Source organism: Camelus dromedarius, chromosome 23 (genome assembly GCF_036321535.1).
Source record: "Camelus dromedarius isolate mCamDro1 chromosome 23, mCamDro1.pat, whole genome shotgun sequence".
NCBI classification, from domain to species: domain Eukaryota; kingdom Metazoa; phylum Chordata; class Mammalia; order Artiodactyla; family Camelidae; genus Camelus; species Camelus dromedarius.
The window spans coordinates 26,679,681-26,699,552 of NC_087458.1; the positions used below are offsets into that span (position 1 = coordinate 26,679,681).

General features: G+C 41.2%; 1 protein-coding gene across 1 annotated transcript in view; it reads left to right on the plus strand.

The window, feature by feature from the left end:
- RGSL1 (regulator of G protein signaling like 1) overlaps positions 1-19,872 on the plus strand; it is a 54,292-nt gene that overhangs the window by 29,018 nt on the left and 5,402 nt on the right. The window contains exons 10-17 of the mRNA XM_010988541.3: positions 182-287; positions 5,621-5,814; positions 8,177-8,294; positions 8,706-8,820; positions 11,106-11,235; positions 15,085-15,259; positions 18,274-18,412; positions 18,654-18,778. Coding sequence (XP_010986843.2) covers positions 182-287; positions 5,621-5,814; positions 8,177-8,294; positions 8,706-8,820; positions 11,106-11,235; positions 15,085-15,259; positions 18,274-18,412; positions 18,654-18,778 — 1,102 coding nt within the window. The remainder of the gene's footprint in view (positions 1-181; positions 288-5,620; positions 5,815-8,176; positions 8,295-8,705; positions 8,821-11,105; positions 11,236-15,084; positions 15,260-18,273; positions 18,413-18,653; positions 18,779-19,872) is intronic.

The following is a 19,872-nucleotide window of genomic DNA, read 5'->3' on the forward strand; positions in this document are numbered from 1 at the left end:
TAACACTGGACTGGCGTGAGTATCGGGGTGGAAATTGGCACTGACGGCCTGAGAGGGCAGCACTTATGGGGACCCCGTGCATTCGATGTATGATTAATGCCCTTGTTACTTTGTACCTTCCTAATCTCTGCAATGTTCTTTATAACACGGTGTCCCCCAATATTGTGATTTTTTAAATTAGATTTTACAGTGAAAATTGTCGAAGAACCAAGGATGCTTTCAACCTCGCGTAGGAAAATGTCACGCTTCAGAAAGACTGCTTTAAGGAAGCCTTCAGTAAGACCCAGGTAGGACATAGGATCTGGCTATGGCCACATGTCTGGGCACAGGCTGTCTTTAATCATACATACATGCACAAATCATTATTTATTTTCTAAAATTGGCCCCGTGCTCTCTATATTATAGAATTACTTTTTTAAACTTACTGAATTATCATGGGTATCCTTTCATGTGAGTATGAATAGATCTACCTCCTTCCATAGTATGGATGTAGCATCATTTACTTAGCTACTTTTTTTTTCAGTTTTCGATTTTATTACGTAGAATTGTTACAATTTGACTGCACATACACAATGTATTGCATGTAAATGCATATACACAATATACTGCACATATTTTTTAATTTACATTTATGTGCTGTTCATTCTTTCTAAGAACATTTAGAGCTTTAGCTTTTTAAACTTACATAGTGATCAAAGGAATAAAGCCAACCACAAAATAAAAATTAATTCAAACGGATACATAGACCCTGCTATTAACAGCAACATTATTTATAATTGACAAGATATGGAGCATCCTAAGTGCATGTCAATAGATGAATGGATAAAGAAGATGCAGCATATATATGTGATGGAATAAAACTCACCCATAAAAAAGGGGCATATTTCACTTTTTTTTTCACTTCAAAAACCAGAATTTAATAACTGGCATAAACATTTCCATTGCATCAAAAACAACAAAATACCTAGAAATAAACTTAAATAGGGAGGTTACCTATGCTCTGAACACTGTAAAACATTGATGAAGGAAATTGAAGAAGACACAAAGAAATGGAAAGATATCTTGTGCTCTTGGATTGGAAGAATCAACATTATCAAAATGGCCATACTACCCAAAGCAATCTACAGATCCAGTGCAATCCCTGTCAAAATACTCACGACATTTTTCATGGAACTAGAACAAACAATTCCAAAATTTATATGAAACCATAAAAGACCCCAAACTGCCAAAGCAATCTTTTGTATGCTTTTTTTTCCCTCTCTCTTTTTTTCTTTTTGTTCTCTTTTCTTACGGTTTGATGACTAGAGAAGGTCCGTTAGCATTTGTTGTAAGGCTGGTTTGGTGGTGCTGAATTCTTTTAGCTTTTGTTTACCTGTGAAGCTTTTGATTTCTCCATCAAGTCTAAATGAGAGCCTTGCTGGGTAGAGTATTCTTGGTTGTAAATTCTCTCCTTTCATTGCTGTAAATATGTCCTGCCACTCCCTTGTGGCCTGGAGAGTTTTTGGTGAAAAATCAGCTGATAACCTTGTGGGAGTTCCCTTGTGTGTTATTTGTTGCTTTTCTCTTGCTAATTTTAAAATCTTCCCCTTATCCTTAATTTTTATCAATTTGATGATTATGTGTCTTGGTGTGTTCCTCTTTGGGTTGATCCTGTGTGGAACTCTCTGCACTTCTGGACTTGGGTGAGTGTTTCCTTTCCCAAGTTGGGGAAGTTTTCAGTGATTATCTCTCCAAAAAACTTTCTCAGGTCTTTTCTCTCTCTCTTCTCTTCCTGGAACCCCTATAATGTGAATATTAGAGCGCTTCATGTTGCCCCAGAGTTCTCTTAAACTGTCCTCATTTCTTTTCATTCTTTCTTCTTTTTTCTGTTCTGTCGTAGTGATTTCCACTAATCTGTCTTCTAGCTCACTGACCCACTCTTCTGCCTCATTTAGTCTATTCTTGGTTCCTTCTAGTGTATTTTTTATTTCAGTAATTTTATTCTTCAGCTCTGGGTGTTCTTTATATTTTCCAACTCTTTGCTAAAAACTTCACTCTGTGCATCAATACTCCTCCTGAGTTCTCTGAACATCTTCACCATCATTACTTTAAACTCTTTCTCAGGTCAATTTCCTGTCTCCTCATCACTTATTTCTTCTTCTGGGATTTTATCTTGTGCCTTGGCCTGGGAGATATTCCTCTGCCACCTCATATTGTCTATCTTTGTATTTGTACTTTTAGGTAGGTTAGTCACATTTCTCAACCTTGGAGAAGTGGCCCTCTGTGGGAGACGTCCTATGTGTCCCAGCAGTGCACTCCCCTCTTGTCACCCAAGGGCCAGGGTCCAGCCAGGCCCAGGGTGGAGTCTGGCCTGTGTTTGTGGATTCCTTCCACAGGCTTTGGGATTGTTCTTTTCTTATTTCTAGTACCTGCCCTTGGTGGATGGGGCTGGACTAGAGGTTTATGCAGGTTTCCTGGCAGGAGGAGCCAGTGCCTGCCCACTGCTGGGTGAAGCTTGGTCCTGTGGGACCAAGATTCCACATATAAATGATTCCACATATTTATTAATTTATAATTTAGATTCCACATATAAATGATATCACATGGTAATTTTCTTTCTCTTTCTGGATTATTTTGCTTAATCCTAAAAGTGGGACGATCCCCAGGTCCATCTATGCTGCTACAAATGGCACTATTTTATTCTTTTTTATGGCTGAGTAGCATATATTCCGTGTGTAAATATACCACAACTTCTTTATCCAGTCATCTGTCAATGGACATTTAGGTTGTTTCCATGTCTTGGCTATTGTAAATAGTGCTGCTATGAACACTGGGGTGCGTGCATCTTTTCAAATTAGAGTTTTCTCCAGATATATGCCCAGGAGTGGGATTGCTGGGTCATCGGGTAAGTCTACTTTCAGTTTTTAGTATTTTCCATAATGGCTGCACCAAACTTCATTCCTACCAAAAGTCATGGGCACACACACAGACTAAAAGTGACAAGATGGAAAAAGATTTCATGCAAATGGAAACAATGAGAAAGTGGGGGTAGCAATTTTCATATTAGACAAAATCGACTTTCAAACAAATTATATAACCAAAGACAAAGAAGGGCATTATATAATAACAAAGGAATTAACACAGAAGAAAGTATAACCTTTGTTAACATATATGCACCTAATACAGGAGTAGCTAAATATGTAAAGCAAATATTAATGGACTTTTATAAAGGGCAAAATTGACTAATACAATAATACTAGGAAACCTTAACACCCCACTTACATCAACGGACAGACCATCTAACAGAAAATCAGTAAGGAAATGGTGGTCTTAAATGACACATTAGACCATTGGACTTAATAGATATTATAGGACATTCCATCCAAAAATAGCAGAATACACATTCTTTTCAAGTGTACCCAGAATGTTTTCCAGGATACATCACATGTTAGGCCACAAAATAAGTCTCAACAAATTTAAGAGGCTAGAAATTATCTCAAGCATTTTTAAGTGTCCATCAACAGATGAATGGATAAAGAAATTGTGATACACACACACACACACACACACACACACACACACACACACCATGGAACGTTACTCAGCCATAAAAAAAGAAAAATTCTGTCATTTGCAACAATGTGGATGGACCTAGAAGGTATTATGCTGAGTGAAATATTATCTACATTATCAGTTTTATGTGGAATCTAAAAAAATAAAGCAAAGGAATGTATATAAACAAAACAGTACAGACTCACAGATACAGAGAACAAACTAGTGGTTACCAGTGGGGAGAGGGAAGCTGGGAGGGACAAGATAGGGGTAGAAGATTAAGAGATACAAATTACTACATATAAAATAAACAAGCAACAAGGATACATTGTACAGCACAGGGAAGTATAGCTACTATTTTGTAATAACTTTAAATGGACTATAATCTATAAAATTTTGAATCACTATATTATACACATGAGACTAATATAAAATTATAAATCAACTATTCTTCAATAAAAAAGAAAATGGAGACTAAAGTTGGTGAGATGATGCTAGCAAACTATACTCAAGGTAAGTAGAAGGCAGTAAATAATAAGTATTAGAGTGGGAATCAATAAAACAGAGAGAAAAAATAGAGAAAATCCAGGCATGAGTAGGTTTTTTGGTAATGATCAACAAAATTGATAAACCATTAGCTACACTGACAAAACCAGAAAAAAATGAGATGACACACATCGCCAAAATCTGGATAAAAAGAGAGGGCACAACCATTGACCCTACAGAAATTAATACATATGTAAGAAAATGTAAGGAGTAAATTAGACAACTTAGATGAAATAGATAAATTTCTAAGAGCAACTGAGGAATAGAAAATGTGAGTAAATCTGTAACAAGAGGAGAAACTGAATTAATAATTTGAAGTCTCACAGAGAAAAGTCTAGACACAGATGGCTTCACTGCAAAAACTTGTGAAATATTTAAAGGATAAATAATGCCGATCATCTAAGACCTCTGTGAGGAAATACAGGGGAAAAGGACACTTGCTAACTTATTCTATGAGGCAGGCAAGTAGCATCCTGATCCCAAAGCCGAACAAAGTTATCAAAAAAAAAAAAAAGAAAACTACAGACCAATGTCCGTCTTAAATCTAGATATAAAATTCCTCAAGCCAAATTCAGCCACATGTAGGAAGGATGCCATAGCTTGGCCAAGTGGGATTTACTCCAGGAATGCAAGATTGATTTAACATCTGAAAATAAGTTAATACAATGTGTCGTATTAATAAAATAAGGGAGGAAAATTGCACTTGATTATCTCAGTTGATGCATTAAAAGCATTTTACAAAATCCAGCACCCATTTATAATAAAAATTCTCAATACAATTAGAAGAGAACAGTCTCATCCTTTAAAAGGGAGCATCTATTAATAAAACCTATAGCTAACGTCATTCTTAATGAGATAGGTGTGTGACGGAGGCAGAGCAAGTCGGACAACTTGGGGGTTTATGTGGAGAGATTGAAACAATAGCAATGACATAAAGACGAGGTTCAATGGGCACCTGAAGTTCTGAAGTGGGGCTCATAGAAACTAGAGACACAGCTTCACCATATCAATGAAAATCGAAACCACTTCCCCACAAGAATGAAAATTGAAACCACAGAGGATGCAGAGATTAACCGCGGTTGGGGGGAGGAGGGACGCAAGGTTCATAAGGCAAAAGTAAAGAGGACTGAAGGTGAAACATTAGGGGCACCTGTATTTAAGGAACCATGAAAGAGGAAATTAGTCATGGAAACTTAGAAATATTGACCAGTAACTGCTGATCACTCGTGCTCTGCCTCACTGAAATGATTGCCCATTGAAGCCACAGTGTAAAAAGATTTTCTTGAAAAAAAAAATGTCCCCTTTAAAATACTCCTTCTCCTCTTCCACTGGGGTTGTCACATGACTGGACCAAGCTTAGGATGGGTAAATAAAAGTTTAAGTTTATCTCCAAGGAAATAAGGTGAGTAACTCATTCACCCTGCTCTTCAGTCATGGCCAGAGCCTTGCAGCCTGGGAGGTGCCCTTCCCCATTCCCCAATCAGAGCAGAATCCTGGATCACCAGCCCTGTCTCTCCACCAGTGATGCCTTCTTGTTTTCCAGAAACTTGACAGAAGTCCTCCTAAACCCACACCACTTGGAGTTCTTCATGGAGTTCCTGAAAGAACGGAAGGCTGACAGCCCATTGCAATTCCTGATGGCCATACAGAAGATCACTGTTGAGAGGAATGAGAAGATTTACAATTCTCTCCTTGAAAACATAGTTAAGACTTTCTTCCAGGGCAAAAACTCTCCTGGTATGCATCTTTCTCTCCTGATAATGTTTCCTTTGCCCTTTCAAATCTTAGGAGAGTTTGGGAAAGAGCCTGTCTTTCCCAAGGCAGGAAACAACAGAACAGAACAGGACTCAAGACATAGAACAGGAGACAAGATAAACAGAAAAGAGCAGCAGAACTGGCTGCTGCTCTCAGAGCAGAGCAGCGGCCACACGAGGCAGTATTGAGACAAAGATGAAGAAGGTCAGCGAGCAGAGAGGGATAAATTAGGAGTTTCAGATTGGCAGATACATACTACTATGTATAAAATAGATAAACAACAAGTTCCTACTGTATAGCAGAGGAAACTATACTTAATATTTTGTAATAACCTATGATGAAAAAGAGTATATGTGTAACTGAATCACTATGCTGTGCACCAGAAACTAACACAACATTGTAAATCAACTACACTTCAATGAAAAAGAGGGACAGTGAAAGCAGGAAATAGTAAATCCATTTTTTTAAATTGAAGTACAGTTGATTTATAACATTATAATAGTTTCATATGTACAGCACAGTGATTCTATATATTTTAAACTCCATTTAAAGTTATTATAAAATATTGGCCATATTCCCAGTGCTGTATAATATATCCTTGTATCTTACTTATTTTATACCAAGTATGTTGTACTTCTTAATCCCCACCCCTATCTTGCCCCACCTTCCCTCTCCCCATTGGTAGCCACTAGTTTGTTCTCTACATCTATGAGTCTGTTTCTGTTCGGTTATAGTCATTCATTTTATTTTTTAGATTCCACATATAAGTGATAAAATACAGTATTTGAAAAAGGAAAAAAATGAATCAAGTTTATCACTATTTTCCTCCAAGAAAAAAGAGGAGAACTTAAGGAAGCATAGGCAAAACAAACAAACAAACAAACAAACAAAAAAAAAAAACCTATCTGCTTTGTTATTCTTTGATATGCAACCATTCTGAAGTATAATGTTCAAAAGACAGAATGGATGGTTGATTAAAATCAGAATTTGCTTGTAGTTCTTAAGCAAGAGTTTTACTTAAATTCTCAACATGTGCTAGTATTTAGTTTTTTATAATAAATAAAATCGTTTTAGAAAAACTGAAATAATAATATAATAATAAATCTAACATAATAGCAGCAGTGAAAGAAGCCAAGTGCAAAACACTTGCACTTATATGTAAAATATATCCTCTCATTTAGCTTTATTTAACCCTGAGAAAAGGATTTTATTTAATCCTTAAAAGGTAGGGACAAATAGCTCCATTTTACTAATGAGGAAGGTAAAACACAGAGAAGTTAACTAGTCCAGTTGTTGGAACTTGAATTCAGACTCAAGTCATTCGATCCTCAAATCAACCAGACTGGAGTTAGATACAAAAACAAGAGTTAGCAGCATGCACAGTTGGCATGTCCACCCCCCATAGGCTGTGAAGAGCGCTGAAAGGTACTGAAAAGGAGAGCTGTCTCCCTGAAAATCCTTGTTTCATCAATTTTGTCTCACTTTCTTGCCTAAGGCGGGAAGGTAAATCTCACCCATGTAAATTGATCTCGGCCAGAAGCAGAGTTGCAAGTACTGACCTATAATTCTAGAGGAAAACAAAAGGAAATGAGCGTGGTCCCATCCTGGAGGTAAACAAATCTTAAAGCAAAGCAATGAAGATAAAGCCTCCTATTTTGGAACAGATGAGCAGATAGGTTGGTGTGCATTTGGCTTGTGGTAAACCGAGAATAAGATTATACATTTTATGAAAGTAGAAGAGATAAAACTGGCAAGTATTTACTTGTAAGTAATATTTATTTATTGAGTCTCAGGATATCAAGTTCTGGGCATCATTTTGAATGAGCTAGAAGAGAAAGACGAGTATGTAGACCCTGTCCCTGATAAGTTTTTAAGTTTTATTACTGAACGCAGCAGTCTTTGAACACCTGGAAAATCATATTGCCCTTAGAATACTTATTGGTAATCTTGGATTTCCCATCTGCCTCAGCCATTTAACTTTAATCCTTTATTCCTCAACTCTCTTTCTAAACTTCAAACTTACAACTTTAAACGAGCTGCAGAAATGAGTCCTTTAAACATTTCTTTCCCCTTAAGCACTTACCTTTGAAATTTGAATGGAACCAAACCAGGATAGGATTTGCTCTACAAACACACTTACACATAACAGTCCAAATGTTCTTGTGAGATTTTCAAACAAATTGTAGAGAGCTGAGTGTAACCAGATTGAGAATAAGGAACCATAAGGCTCTAAGATGAGAAAAAACAAACAAACAAACAAAAAACAAAACAAAACAAAAAAACAGCTATCAGAAATGGTAGACAAGAAAATGATGACTTTCTTTCTCTCTCCTGCATTTTCTAGAAGAAATACTGCAGTGCGATGCCCCTGTTATCAAAGAAGTCTCTCACATGAGTCACATTAGCACAACCATGTTGTTACTGCTCCAGAGCTATGTCATGAAGTCTCTGGAAGACAGGTGGTGAGTGTTGCCGGGGGACAGTGAGAAGGCAGTGATTCTCTGGAGCCGCTGGTTGGCTTCTGAAAACCATCACTTACTCAAGGAGTCTCATAACCCATTCTCATAATGATAGGTTGGCCTTGACTGTTACCTTTTATGTGCTGGGTTTTTGCCTTCTTTGCTACTTTTAATTGAAGTATAGTCAGTTACAGTGTGTCGGTTTCCGGTGTGCAGCATAAATGTCTCAGTCATGCACATATATACATATATTCATTTTCATATTCTTTTTAATTAAAGGTTATTATAAGATATTGAATATAGTTCCGTGTGCTATACAGAATAAATTTGTTTTTTAATCTATTTTTATATATAGTAGTTAATATTTGTAGATCTTGAACTCCCAAATTTATCCCTTCCCGTCTTTGTTGGCAGGTTTAAAGATTACCAAGATCTGTTCCCACATCACCGTCAGGAGAGGGAACATGAAACCCTAACTTCGACCAGGAAGTCCTCAAAGACAACGGCAACTTACCTGCATGGATCCCAGGTCAGTGCGGAAGATGGTGACGACAGGACACTGGGGACAAAAAAACAGCCTAGGCATTGTCACTACACTGTTAGGTTATTTATTCACCAAAACGACTACCTTTTGGGGTAGGTTTTCAAATCCCCATTTACAAAGGCGGAATCTGTGGCTCAGAAGGATTGCTCTAGTGGGAACGCAAGGGAATCCCTGTCCTCGCTACTTGTGATTAGAACCAGTTGAGTGATGGGCCCAGGGAATGGTCGCATGGAGATCAAAACAGCAGGTTTTTCGTTTTGTTTTGTTTTTTACTGCTGAAAGCTAGTTTGGAGGACATTTGACAATCCTCTCTGCACCCTTACTTAGTTACTGACACATCCAGTCACTGGCATGACGGAACAATTAGGCCTCCATGTACCCGGGTGAGCCCCTTACTGTACGGCCAAGGGCAGGCCTCAACACAGGGGTCTGCAGACCGGCGGCTCCCGAGGGGACGCGGAAGGCCGAAGAGCAGGGCGTGTCCTTTTCTCTCTTCCAATCTCATCAGTCATCCAGCTCATTCTCCCGTGGAAGGGGAGAAAAAGGAAAGAAAGAGGAGACAGGAATGTCATTAAAGAGACTCTTCGTATGGTTGGAGGGAAAAAAAAATACACGCTCCTCTTAATCAATTGCTCATTGCGTCGCAAAATTGGTTATTATCAGAAAGATTTGAGCCCAGCTCTGCCTGACTCTAAAGATCGTGCTAAGGCCCCTGAAAACAACGCCTGTGTCACTCCCAGATGGACAGAAAAACTAGGGGTTACCGGTGGGGACAGGAACGAGGGGAGGGGCCAGATAAGGGTGGGGGGAAGGGTTATTATGAGATTATATGAAATCACATGTGGGGAACTTCTGAAAATTGTAAAGCACTATAGAGTTTCAAGAATCATTCAATTAAAAAACATGAGAAAAAATTTTAAGAAAAACAGCAGATTCTCAAATTGTATATGTATTATAATCACAACTATATAAAATTATATACACGCTGGCTGAATTAAAAACAATTACATTAGAATAGTGAAAAAAAGCAATGCCTCTGCCCACTAATGCAATAAATGTGCCACTCCCTCCTTCGTCCTCTTTATTTTCATCATATGTGGATAGCTCCATGTCAGGGTACCACAAAGGATCATGTGTCATATTAAAGCACCAGGATGCTTTGTTTTCATTTCTGGCCTTCCAGTTGCCCTCAGTTAAGAAAGTATGAAAAGAATCCAGCGTGTACTTAGTGCCTACTTTGTGCCAAGCACTGTACGTGGTGATTTACATATATCATCACTAACCTTCACCACAGCCCTGAAGGCTGCTGTTTCTGTCTTACACATGGAGACATTGAGACATAAGGAAGTTGACCCGAGCTACCCAATTAAGGTGAAGCTAGGCTCCAGACTCAAAGCTTCTGTTACTAAATCCAGTGGTTTTGTACTTAACCACTGGCTCGCGAAAGCCAAGCTTACACTGAAGTTCCCTCTCTACAGAATGAGACAGCCGAACTAGTTGATCAGCAAGGTTCTTTCAGGCTCTAAATAGCAATTTATTAAGGGGTAGATCAACTGGAGAATGGTCACTGGGTATCTATTAAGAAATGGATGCAGCAAGGAAAGTTATAGCTCAAGTGGTAGAGCGCATGCATGAGGTCCTGGGTTCAACTCCCAGTATCTCCTCTAAGAATAAATAAATAAACCTAATTACTTCCCCCACCAAAAAGAAAAGAAAAGAAAAAAAGAAATGGATGCAGAAACATAACATGCATTTGTTTGTGTCCGTGTGGTGTGTGCATGTAATTATGTTTTTCTTTAAGTATTTCTTAAAAATGGTTTACTCATTTCCTTATTTCTTCAACATTTCAAAATCTGTCTGAGCCGTTATTCCTTTCTCATGAGTCACACTTATCTCTGTCCTCTGTTTCTTCCTGTTTTTAGCTCTCACACTTCCTCTCCCAGTCGTGGCATCTCAAATCTTCACCGTAGAAAGACTGTAGAGTTTGGAGAATTGCCAAGGGCCCCAGCCATGCCTGGGTGAAGCCAGAATTTTCCACCCACAAAGAACTTGCATTACCTTCCCAGAATAAGATACCAATTTATTAAGGGCTAGATAAACTGGGGAATGACCATCCGATATCTCTCTGACCTGAGTTTCCTCACCTTTAAATTGCAACTAAAAATTACTCCTTTTAAAGTACTGAATGTCAAGTTTCTGGCACATAGTAGACAGCCCATGAACAGCAGGCTATACTAAGGAAAATGTCTTGCTCCTTTCTCTTTCTGCAGAAGAGAGGCTTGCTGAAGATGATCAGCTTTATCAAGAGCTTTTGTAAGTACCGCAGATGTATGTCTAATCTCCAAAAGCGCCGGGAGTTTGAAGACTATCTTCACCTGGAAGTACATGATAACAAGGAAAGTAAGTCACTTCTCTGTTTATTCCCCTTTCCCACTGGTATTTTAGCTACCAGGGTTAGTCCCAGCAAGAAACTGCAGAGCTCACTGCTTTGTGTCATGCTGCGACTGAATCTAACTTGGGTCCAGTCATCCACATGTGGTGCAGCCAATCTACCAATGCCAGGTTGTGGTGAAGGAAAGTACAGCGTTTATTGCAAGGCACCCAATGTGGAGTCAAGCAAAGAGAATGGGCAGCTCATGCTCAAAAGACCCAAACTCCCCGATGGCTTTTAGGGAAGGGTTTTTAAAGGCAAGCTGAGGGTGCCTGATCATTGGTGTGTGGACATTCTTCTGATTGGTTGGCGGTTAGGTCATTGAAGTCAACATCATCAACCTTCTGGTTCCAGCCAGTCTGGGATCTATGCGCTGGTGGTCAGCATGCAGTTAACTTCTTTCACCTGGTGGAGGTTTTAGTATCTGTAATACAACTCAAGGATATGGATCAAAATATTATCTAGAACCCCTGAGGAGGAACTAAAGGTCCTTGACTTTGTTTTATGGCTAAACTCTTATTATTTTGTCTTGATTCACTGTTTTCCTTTGTCTCTGCATTTTCTCATTTCTCTGATAAAATTTCCTCTTTGGAACTCAGGAAAGACCTAAGAAACTAAAGCTTTTCTACTAACAAGAGTCAGGGGACATGGGGAACAGGGGTGTCTGTCCCTGGGAAGGCCCTACATGATCCTACTCAGTTTCAATGCCTGCGTTAGCCTGGGGTCTAGCAAGGACTCCAGGCCCTGGGTGCAAATCCAAGCCTAGCCCGCCCCCCCCACCAGAAAGGATGTGAGCCCAGTAGATTCTGCTAAAGGAGCCAGAAAGGGGAAGGAATGATTAGTCTCAGGCACTTTGAGATCTCACGTTTTTATAAAACTATTTCATTATGTGGTTTGTCCATAGTATCGATTTATTCTGCTGCTTCATTCATTCATCCTTTTGTTAGTTCGACACAGTTTTGAGAATCCACAGTGTGGCGAGCACTTTGTCAGGTGCAGGAGGTACAGTAATGAGCGTACAGCATAGGCTCTGCCCTCGTGGCACCTACAGTTTTGAGGACAAGACAGAAAATGAGAGTCAAAGATGTTGGAGCCAGAGGGCCTGGATTTGAATCTGCAACTTTCTAACTGGAGGGGGCCTGTGAACGTGACTTTGTGCCTATTTCCTCATCTGCAGAATGGCAATAATAATTGTGTCTTTCCCATAGGGTTGTTGTGAGAATTGAGTTAGTACACATAAACCATCTTAGAACTATTCTTGGCAGCAGTAAGTGCTATAAAAAGGTTCACGAATATTCTTAATGTTTTTATATAATTGTGATGAGTGATTCCAATGATAATTGCAGAAAGACCATAACTAGTCAAGGAGAATTGGGAAGACTTCTCCCAGAAAAATGATATAAAAGTTGAGTTTTGGGGAATGAGAAAGTTAGACAGGCAAAGTAGGAGACGAGCAACTTCTAGGTGTGCATAGAATCCTAAAATAAGAAAGAGGATGGTACAGTTTAGGAACTGCAATCAGGCCAGTTGGACTAGAGTCATAAGATGGGGAAAGTGCCTGAGAGAAGGCTGGAAGGATTGGTAGTAACAAATCTCACCTCTCTTGATGATTTTTAAGTTGTCCCAACTTTGACTTTTAACAAAAATTTTTTGTATGTTTTATGAATTGCTTCACAATCAAACATTTAGGATTTAAGAATAGCTCTTTGGTTCCTTCTCTTTAAATAAAACTAGCTCAAGAATGGTAGGAAGTTCATGTTCACCCTCCTTCAACTTCCCACACCCCAGCATTGTATGAGAGCCAATAACAAAGGTGCTTCTGCAGCTCAGTGGGAGACCTGCTTGATCAGCAGTCTGCCTTCTACTACTATAACTTAGCCTTTCCTAGGATTGTCCTGTCCTTCAAGTAACCGACCCATTTATCATTATGAAAGGACCTTCTTTATCCTTGTAATATTCTTTCCCTGAAATATACTTTGTCTGATACTGAAATGGTTCCTCCAATTCTCTTTTTATTAGTGTTAACATAAATACCTTTTTTTTCATTCCTTTACTTAGAATTTATTTATGCCTTACATGTAAAATACTTTTCTTGTAGCCAGCATAGAGTTAGGCCTTGCTTTAAAAAAATTCGACCTGACAACCTTAGCCCAGTGGAGAGCCAGTTGTTAAATATTCAGGAATGTTGTGAGCCAGTTGGCAGACCATCCATAGCTTGAAATCAACCGTGGGGGAGTGTTTACTACAGAAATTGGCAAATAACCCAAACTGGGTCTTCCCCTCCCCTACCAGAGCCAGTTTACAAGTACAATATTGCTTTCAGATTTTGGGGGTGGATTTAGCATCCTCTTTTCCTAAACTACTTGACTATCATTTCAACTTCCACTGTTATCCAGACATTTTTCCCCTTCAAACTCGAGGCTGAGAGATAAAGAAAGAGATTGTAAGGTAGTAGGGAGGGACCTTATGTCTTATTCAGTGTGGTAACCCCAGGACATAGCACAGTGGGACATAACGGGAAGCAGGTATTTACTGAATGTTGCAGTTACCCTCCTGTCCTATGTGTAACACTGCACCAAAAGGAACCCTAACCCTAACCCTAACCCATAGGGGGCACTATACCCACACCAGTTATTCCTGAACGGATATCCAGAATAATAGGTTTATTAGTACGTTTATAATGTATGTTAGTAGTTTATTTATAGAGTACATTCTAGAGCCAAATTAAACAATTTTCTTATATCAGGCATGTCAGTGGCCTCGGATGAGTAGGCGGGACTCAAGGCCGAGGCCACAACAACATGCTTGTAGTGTAAGGCAAATAATGATTGTACGCATGCGCCAGTTATGTAAGTTTTAGAAGAAAGAAAGTAGAAGTACGCACGCGCTGGTGGTGTTACGGAAGCCTCATGAACAAAGAGATGAGCACTGCACATGTGCAGGCAGGAAACAGATAAAAGCAGGACACGTGCACCGCGGGGGGTGGGGGGGGGGGCGCCATCATGTTAAACTAGAAGAAAGTGCCGCCCGCTGCCGCCCGCTTGCACTGCAATAAAGTGCCGTTTTGCTCCATGTCGGCTCCTCGCACGTTTTTCCGGTTGCACAGCTCACCTGCTCGAATCCCTCTTCAGCCCCCCCTCGGCTGACAAGGCAGTTAACCAAGGTCTACCCGTCAGCTCCAGCCCCAAACTGTTGTCAGCCCTGAATCCCTCTGAATGAGTGTCTTAGGCTACATCTTAGTCAAGAAACTTGCTAAAATAAGCGTCTTATTTTTCTGAGACACAATCCAAACTTTCTAGAAGTGTCTGTGCTTTTCTTTACTCATTTCTGTCTTTTTTCTACTCAGTTACATTAATAAACTTCTTCTCTATTCTTCGTGGCTTAGCTTTTCCTTTGTGCTGTTTTCCTAGTTACTTCTAAATTGCCTCCCCAATAACCCTTGATAAGCATCATCGGACCCACTCACTGTATTTTGAAGATCTCGTCCGCATATTCGGCCTCCGAAGAAACGTTAAGGATTAGCCCAAGTACGGTGTTGATTGTATTTCTATTAGTCAAGCACCAGGAACACACTGTACTCAGTTGATTTTTTTTCGGTATGTGTGTTGTCATACTAATCTGAGCAGATGTTTTTTCAGCACGTTCAAGCCTAAGTTACAGGTTGAACCCAAGGGTAGGGAATCACTATTTCAACAGGACCAAAGGTGGGTGCACAGTTTCCTTTTTTTTTTTTTTTTTTTTCATTTGGGTTATGCCCAGGTCAAAAGCCTCATGCTTAAGAGTGACATCTTGTTAATTCCTCTCTCGTTCTCTCTCAGATTTCTCCGTATCCCCAAACATACCAGGGCGCCTGGCCACAAATCCCACCAGTGTCCGGTGTGCAGACCATGAGAATGGAGACATAACCCTTGTGAAGCGCCGGATTTTTGGCCACAGGATCATCATTGTTAACTTTGCCATCAATGATTTATATTTCTTTTCTGAAATGGAGAAGTAAGTGTCTGGTTTCTCCTTCCTTTCACAGCTTTCCACCCCTAGTTTTTCCAACAAAGACTGGAGTGGTCTGGAAGTGACACAGGGACTTCAGCTCTGCTGGGTAGGACTCTCCATCTGAAAATCTCACTGCAAGCTGTCACTGTATCCATGTCCGCCATTCTTTCCTTTGGTTCCTAAAGGCTCCACAGTATTCTGCAGCTCCCGGTGTTGAAATGCACTTACCTATGCCCCGGATGCGGAGCACTTTTTTCCTGTTGCTTATTGATATGATAGAAGTCCTCTTGTGTAGCACCACTGGGCCAGGAGTTCTTTAGTTAAAGCAAGGAATGATAATAATAAAAATTGCGTGTGTCTGTGTGTGTGTGCATGACATTAAACAGATACTTTCAAGTTAAAAAAATATTAATGTACATTCGCTCACTTGTTAAACTTTTGAAGTAAAGCCAAAACCATTCCACTAATTGGAGGTTCACATATTTTTCTTGTATAAACAATACTCAAAATGCCATCTAGTATTTTTAATTTTTCTCCCCTTACAGTGGAGGGAGAAACTGTAGGTTACTGCAAAGCAATTTAATCCTTCTGAATTTCTATCCTTGTTTCCTCAATGTTTTAAATCTCAGTGCCACACATATCTAACTCAATAGCAATTTTTTAAAATAGCAACTTGTCTTTATGGGAACGTCCCAAAGCATTCAAGTGGGTTTTCACAGAAACAGCACATTCCTTTTCTTTTCATGTTCATTGTTTGTCAATTTTAATCAATTACAAGTTATAGTAACAACAGGCAAAAATATTTGGGAAGCAATATGAATAACTCTTGGTAAATATTTGCCTCCATTAGTTGGAGAAACATGAGGAAGTCCGTGAAAGGACACCACCAGCGTATACGGTGGATGCGCCAGCAGCATTAGGCAGGGTGTTCTCCAGGTGTGCAGGGCACCGAGTAGCTCAGCACCCCGGTTAGGGCCACTTGGTTAAGGGATCTTCCGTGGCCCCCCCAGTGAGGGATTTAATTCAGTTCCACCAATGCTTATTGATTTTTCTTTTCTTTTCTTTTCTTTTCTTTTCTTTTCTTTTCTTTTCTTTTCTTTTCTTTTCTTTTCTTTTTGATCTTTCTTGTGTGTGTGTGTGTGTGTGTGTGTGTGTGTGTGTGTGTGTTTTAGGGGGGAGGTAATTAGGTTATTTATTTATTTATCCATTTTTAGTGGCGGCGTTGGGGATTGAACCCAGAGCCTCGTGCATGCTAAGCACATGCTCTGCCACTGAGCTCTACCAACCCCCACCTGACTGTTTCTTAGGCACTGGATTTGGCGTGGCAAATACAAAAAAAACAGCTAAGATGTTCTGTATTCTCCAAGGTCCCACAGACTAATAAGGGTGGCAGACAAAACACACAAATGAAAGTTAGGAAGTAGGGTGATAGGTGTCAAGTCAGGCCCTGGAAGTGCACTGAGACACCTGGGTCCTTAGGTGTGGTTTCTTGGGAGACAGGTCGCCTCAGCTGAACTTTGAGTAGGGGTGGTGAGATTTGGGGGAAAAAAAAAAAGGTGTGCAAGGGGGAGGATAGTGAGCAGGAAAAAAACCAAAAAAAACAAAACCCAGAGCGAACAGCCCTCCCTCCGCTGCTCTGTTGCATCACCACCGTCTCTGCTTTCTCACTGGCCCCCTGCAGGCTGTTCTCTGCACAACAGCCAGAGTAGCTTTTTCTCAGTGGAAATCACATTATATCCCTCTCCTGCCTACCATGTCCCGGTGGCTTCCCGTCACCCCTGGGATAAAGTCCAAACCTCCACTCATCGCCTAAAAGGATCTACATGAACAGGGCCTGCCTGCATCCCGGAGCTCGCCCCCTCCTACTCACTGCTTGCTCCCCCCTCTAGCCATGAGGGTCTCTGCTCTGTCCCACCCATGCCCCCTGCGCTGGTGCCTGCTTCAGAGCCTTTGCACTTGCTGCCCCCTCTTTGGGAAGAAGCCACTGCCTCCAGGTCTTCAGATGACTGTCTTTTTCTTTCTCATTGTTCAAGTCTCAGGGTCCACCCCCTTCCCAACCATGTCATCCCCTTCTGTTGTCTTCATAGCTCTCTACCGCATATTTAATTAGTCCTCTATTCATTTATATGTCGTCTTCCTCTCACTGCTCATGAGCTCCTGGAAAGCAGGACTGTGTTTACAGTGTGCACTGCTGAATTCCTGCTCCCAGAATGGTGCCCGCACGGAGTAAACCCTTTATAAATGTCCACTGATAGAATACATGAATGGACATGCGAAACAGGCTTATAGTGGGAACCCCATTATATTCTACTCCTAGGAAGATTTAAACTGGTTAAGATTGCAAATGGCCTGAGAGCAGCAGACTGTGTGCTTAAATCAAGATAAGGTGTACCTGACATGTGTTTCAGTTAGTGGAAAGAAGATGTCACTAGGAGGGACAGACAGTAGAGTGGTGATCCCCTGGGGCTGAGGGAAGGGAGGAATGGGTAAGGTGTTTAATGGGCACGGAGTTTTAGTTTGGGAAGATGAGAAAAGTTCTGGAGATGGATCATGGTGATGATTGCACAGTTTACGTGGATTACTTCATGCCGCTGAACTCCACGTTTAAAAATGATTAAACTGGTAAATGTTATGTTGTGCTTATTTTACTAGAATAAAAATGTTAAGAAAAGGAATGTGTTGCTCCAGAGAGCGGTGCTGGTAATTGTGAACTGGTCAGCACAGGAGAGGAAAGAAAGAGTCAGAGGCAAAACTGATGAAGGGGCCAAGATGGGTAAAGACGGGAGGATGGGGTAGATGAGGGAGCTTGTGGTGAAGAAGCACTCAGCGCGTCATCTGACATGTGGCAGGTGTTCAATTAACATCTGCCGACGGATGAATTACAATTGAACGTACGAAGTCACACCTGGGCCCAGAACGGTCCTTTCATTTTTAGGCCGCAGATGGGTCTGGGCCGGCAGCCCTGCCTGGCCTTTCATCTTCTCCTCGGTGATTTCCTTCTTTCTGCCTCTTTTTAGATTCAATGATTTGGTGAGTTCAGCTCATGTGCTGCAAGTCAACCGGGCGTACAACGAGAACGATGTGATCCTCATGAAGTCCAAAATTAACATCATCCTAAAGCTCTACCTGCATTCAGAGGTCCCCCCGAGGCTGCGGGTAAGGGGGACCGCCACTCCTCTCTGGCCTTTTGCCAAGAAGCGTTTTCCCCACAAGAAACCTGAAAGCTAATTGTAAGGCACTGCGAAGTCAGGGTCAACCAGATGTCCTTTACCTATCAACCCCATGAGAAGCTCCCACCTTCTGGGGAGGGTGTGGTCTTGAAAGTCCTGGGGGCCAAAAGAGGTTTTCTACCTTCCCTGGAGCCTCTGCCAGTGACAGGTTTGCACTCTGTGGGTAGGTGAACATCTCTGAGTCCCAGAAGGATGCCATCCTTGCTGCCATTTCAGAGGGCCACCTAGACCGGAGCATCTTCCACGGGGCTATCATGGCTCTCTTCCCCGTCATTATGTACTTCTGGAAAAGGTAACTATCTCCCTTCACCTGAGGACCACGAGGTCAGGAAAACACATTCGACTTTCCAGAGACTTTTCTGGCTTCCTCTAGCCCTCTGTTTCAGTTTCCAGTTTCGTGGGAACTGAGATGGTGTATCTGTATCCTACTCACTGCACTATGTCCCTCACGCTCGCACACTGCGCACTGAATCTGAGGGTGGAAGGTCCAGCAAGACTGGGGATCAGAGTGCCTGGCTCCCACCTCGCCTGAGCTTGCGTGGAACAGGTGTTAGGTTTTCTTAGGTCTGGGTTCCTCCCCTGAGCAGGCCTGTGGACCGCAGCTACTTGGGGAGAAATTCTGTCAAGACTAACACAGTTGTGCTTGCACATAGGAAGCCTCACGGAGGCAGTAAGCCAGAAAAGCTTTGCTCCGTGACGCCCAAGTCGCACAATTGTCACCAGGGGCACAGTTGCTAGATACTCAATTTCCAAGAGGAGGAGCTACAAATTCAGATTTGTATGATTACAAGATTGAAGTGGCAAATGTGTGGCAACTGATTCAAAAGGGAAACGTGGTGAGGAAGCTGTGAGGAGGCCAGCCCGGGTTCTCCCGTCTGGTGACTTACGCCTGTGATCCACTCCAGCTCCAGCTCATACCACCCATGTAGTGAATGGCAGTGCCCCGGGGGACAGTGACCAGAGGACAGCTGGCTGGGATGCCCCCAGACCAGGCTGTCTGGGACATCCAGATTATTACGTGATCCTGGCTCTTTGGAGTCCCCCTCTCCTACTCAAAAAATGTTACTTTATTAAAATAGAAGTGCAGAGGTCGCTTACCCATCACCAACCTTTACTTTAAAAGCTCCAAGATAACTTGCTTAATACAGGATTGAAAGAATTTCAAAAACCCAGGTTCAAGATAATCATTTTAGCCTCCTGAACACCAACTGTCATCTAGCATTTAATGCTAGACTTGATTCTAGTTCTAACCAGGAGAAAAGCTTCCTGAAAATTTCTGAAGGATCAGAAGCCCCTGAGATACATATGCTGCTCCTGGTTGGAGTCAGTGCTGAGCTGTCCCTCATACCTACTGAGCGGTATAGAGGGGCTTCCGGCAGACTTTGA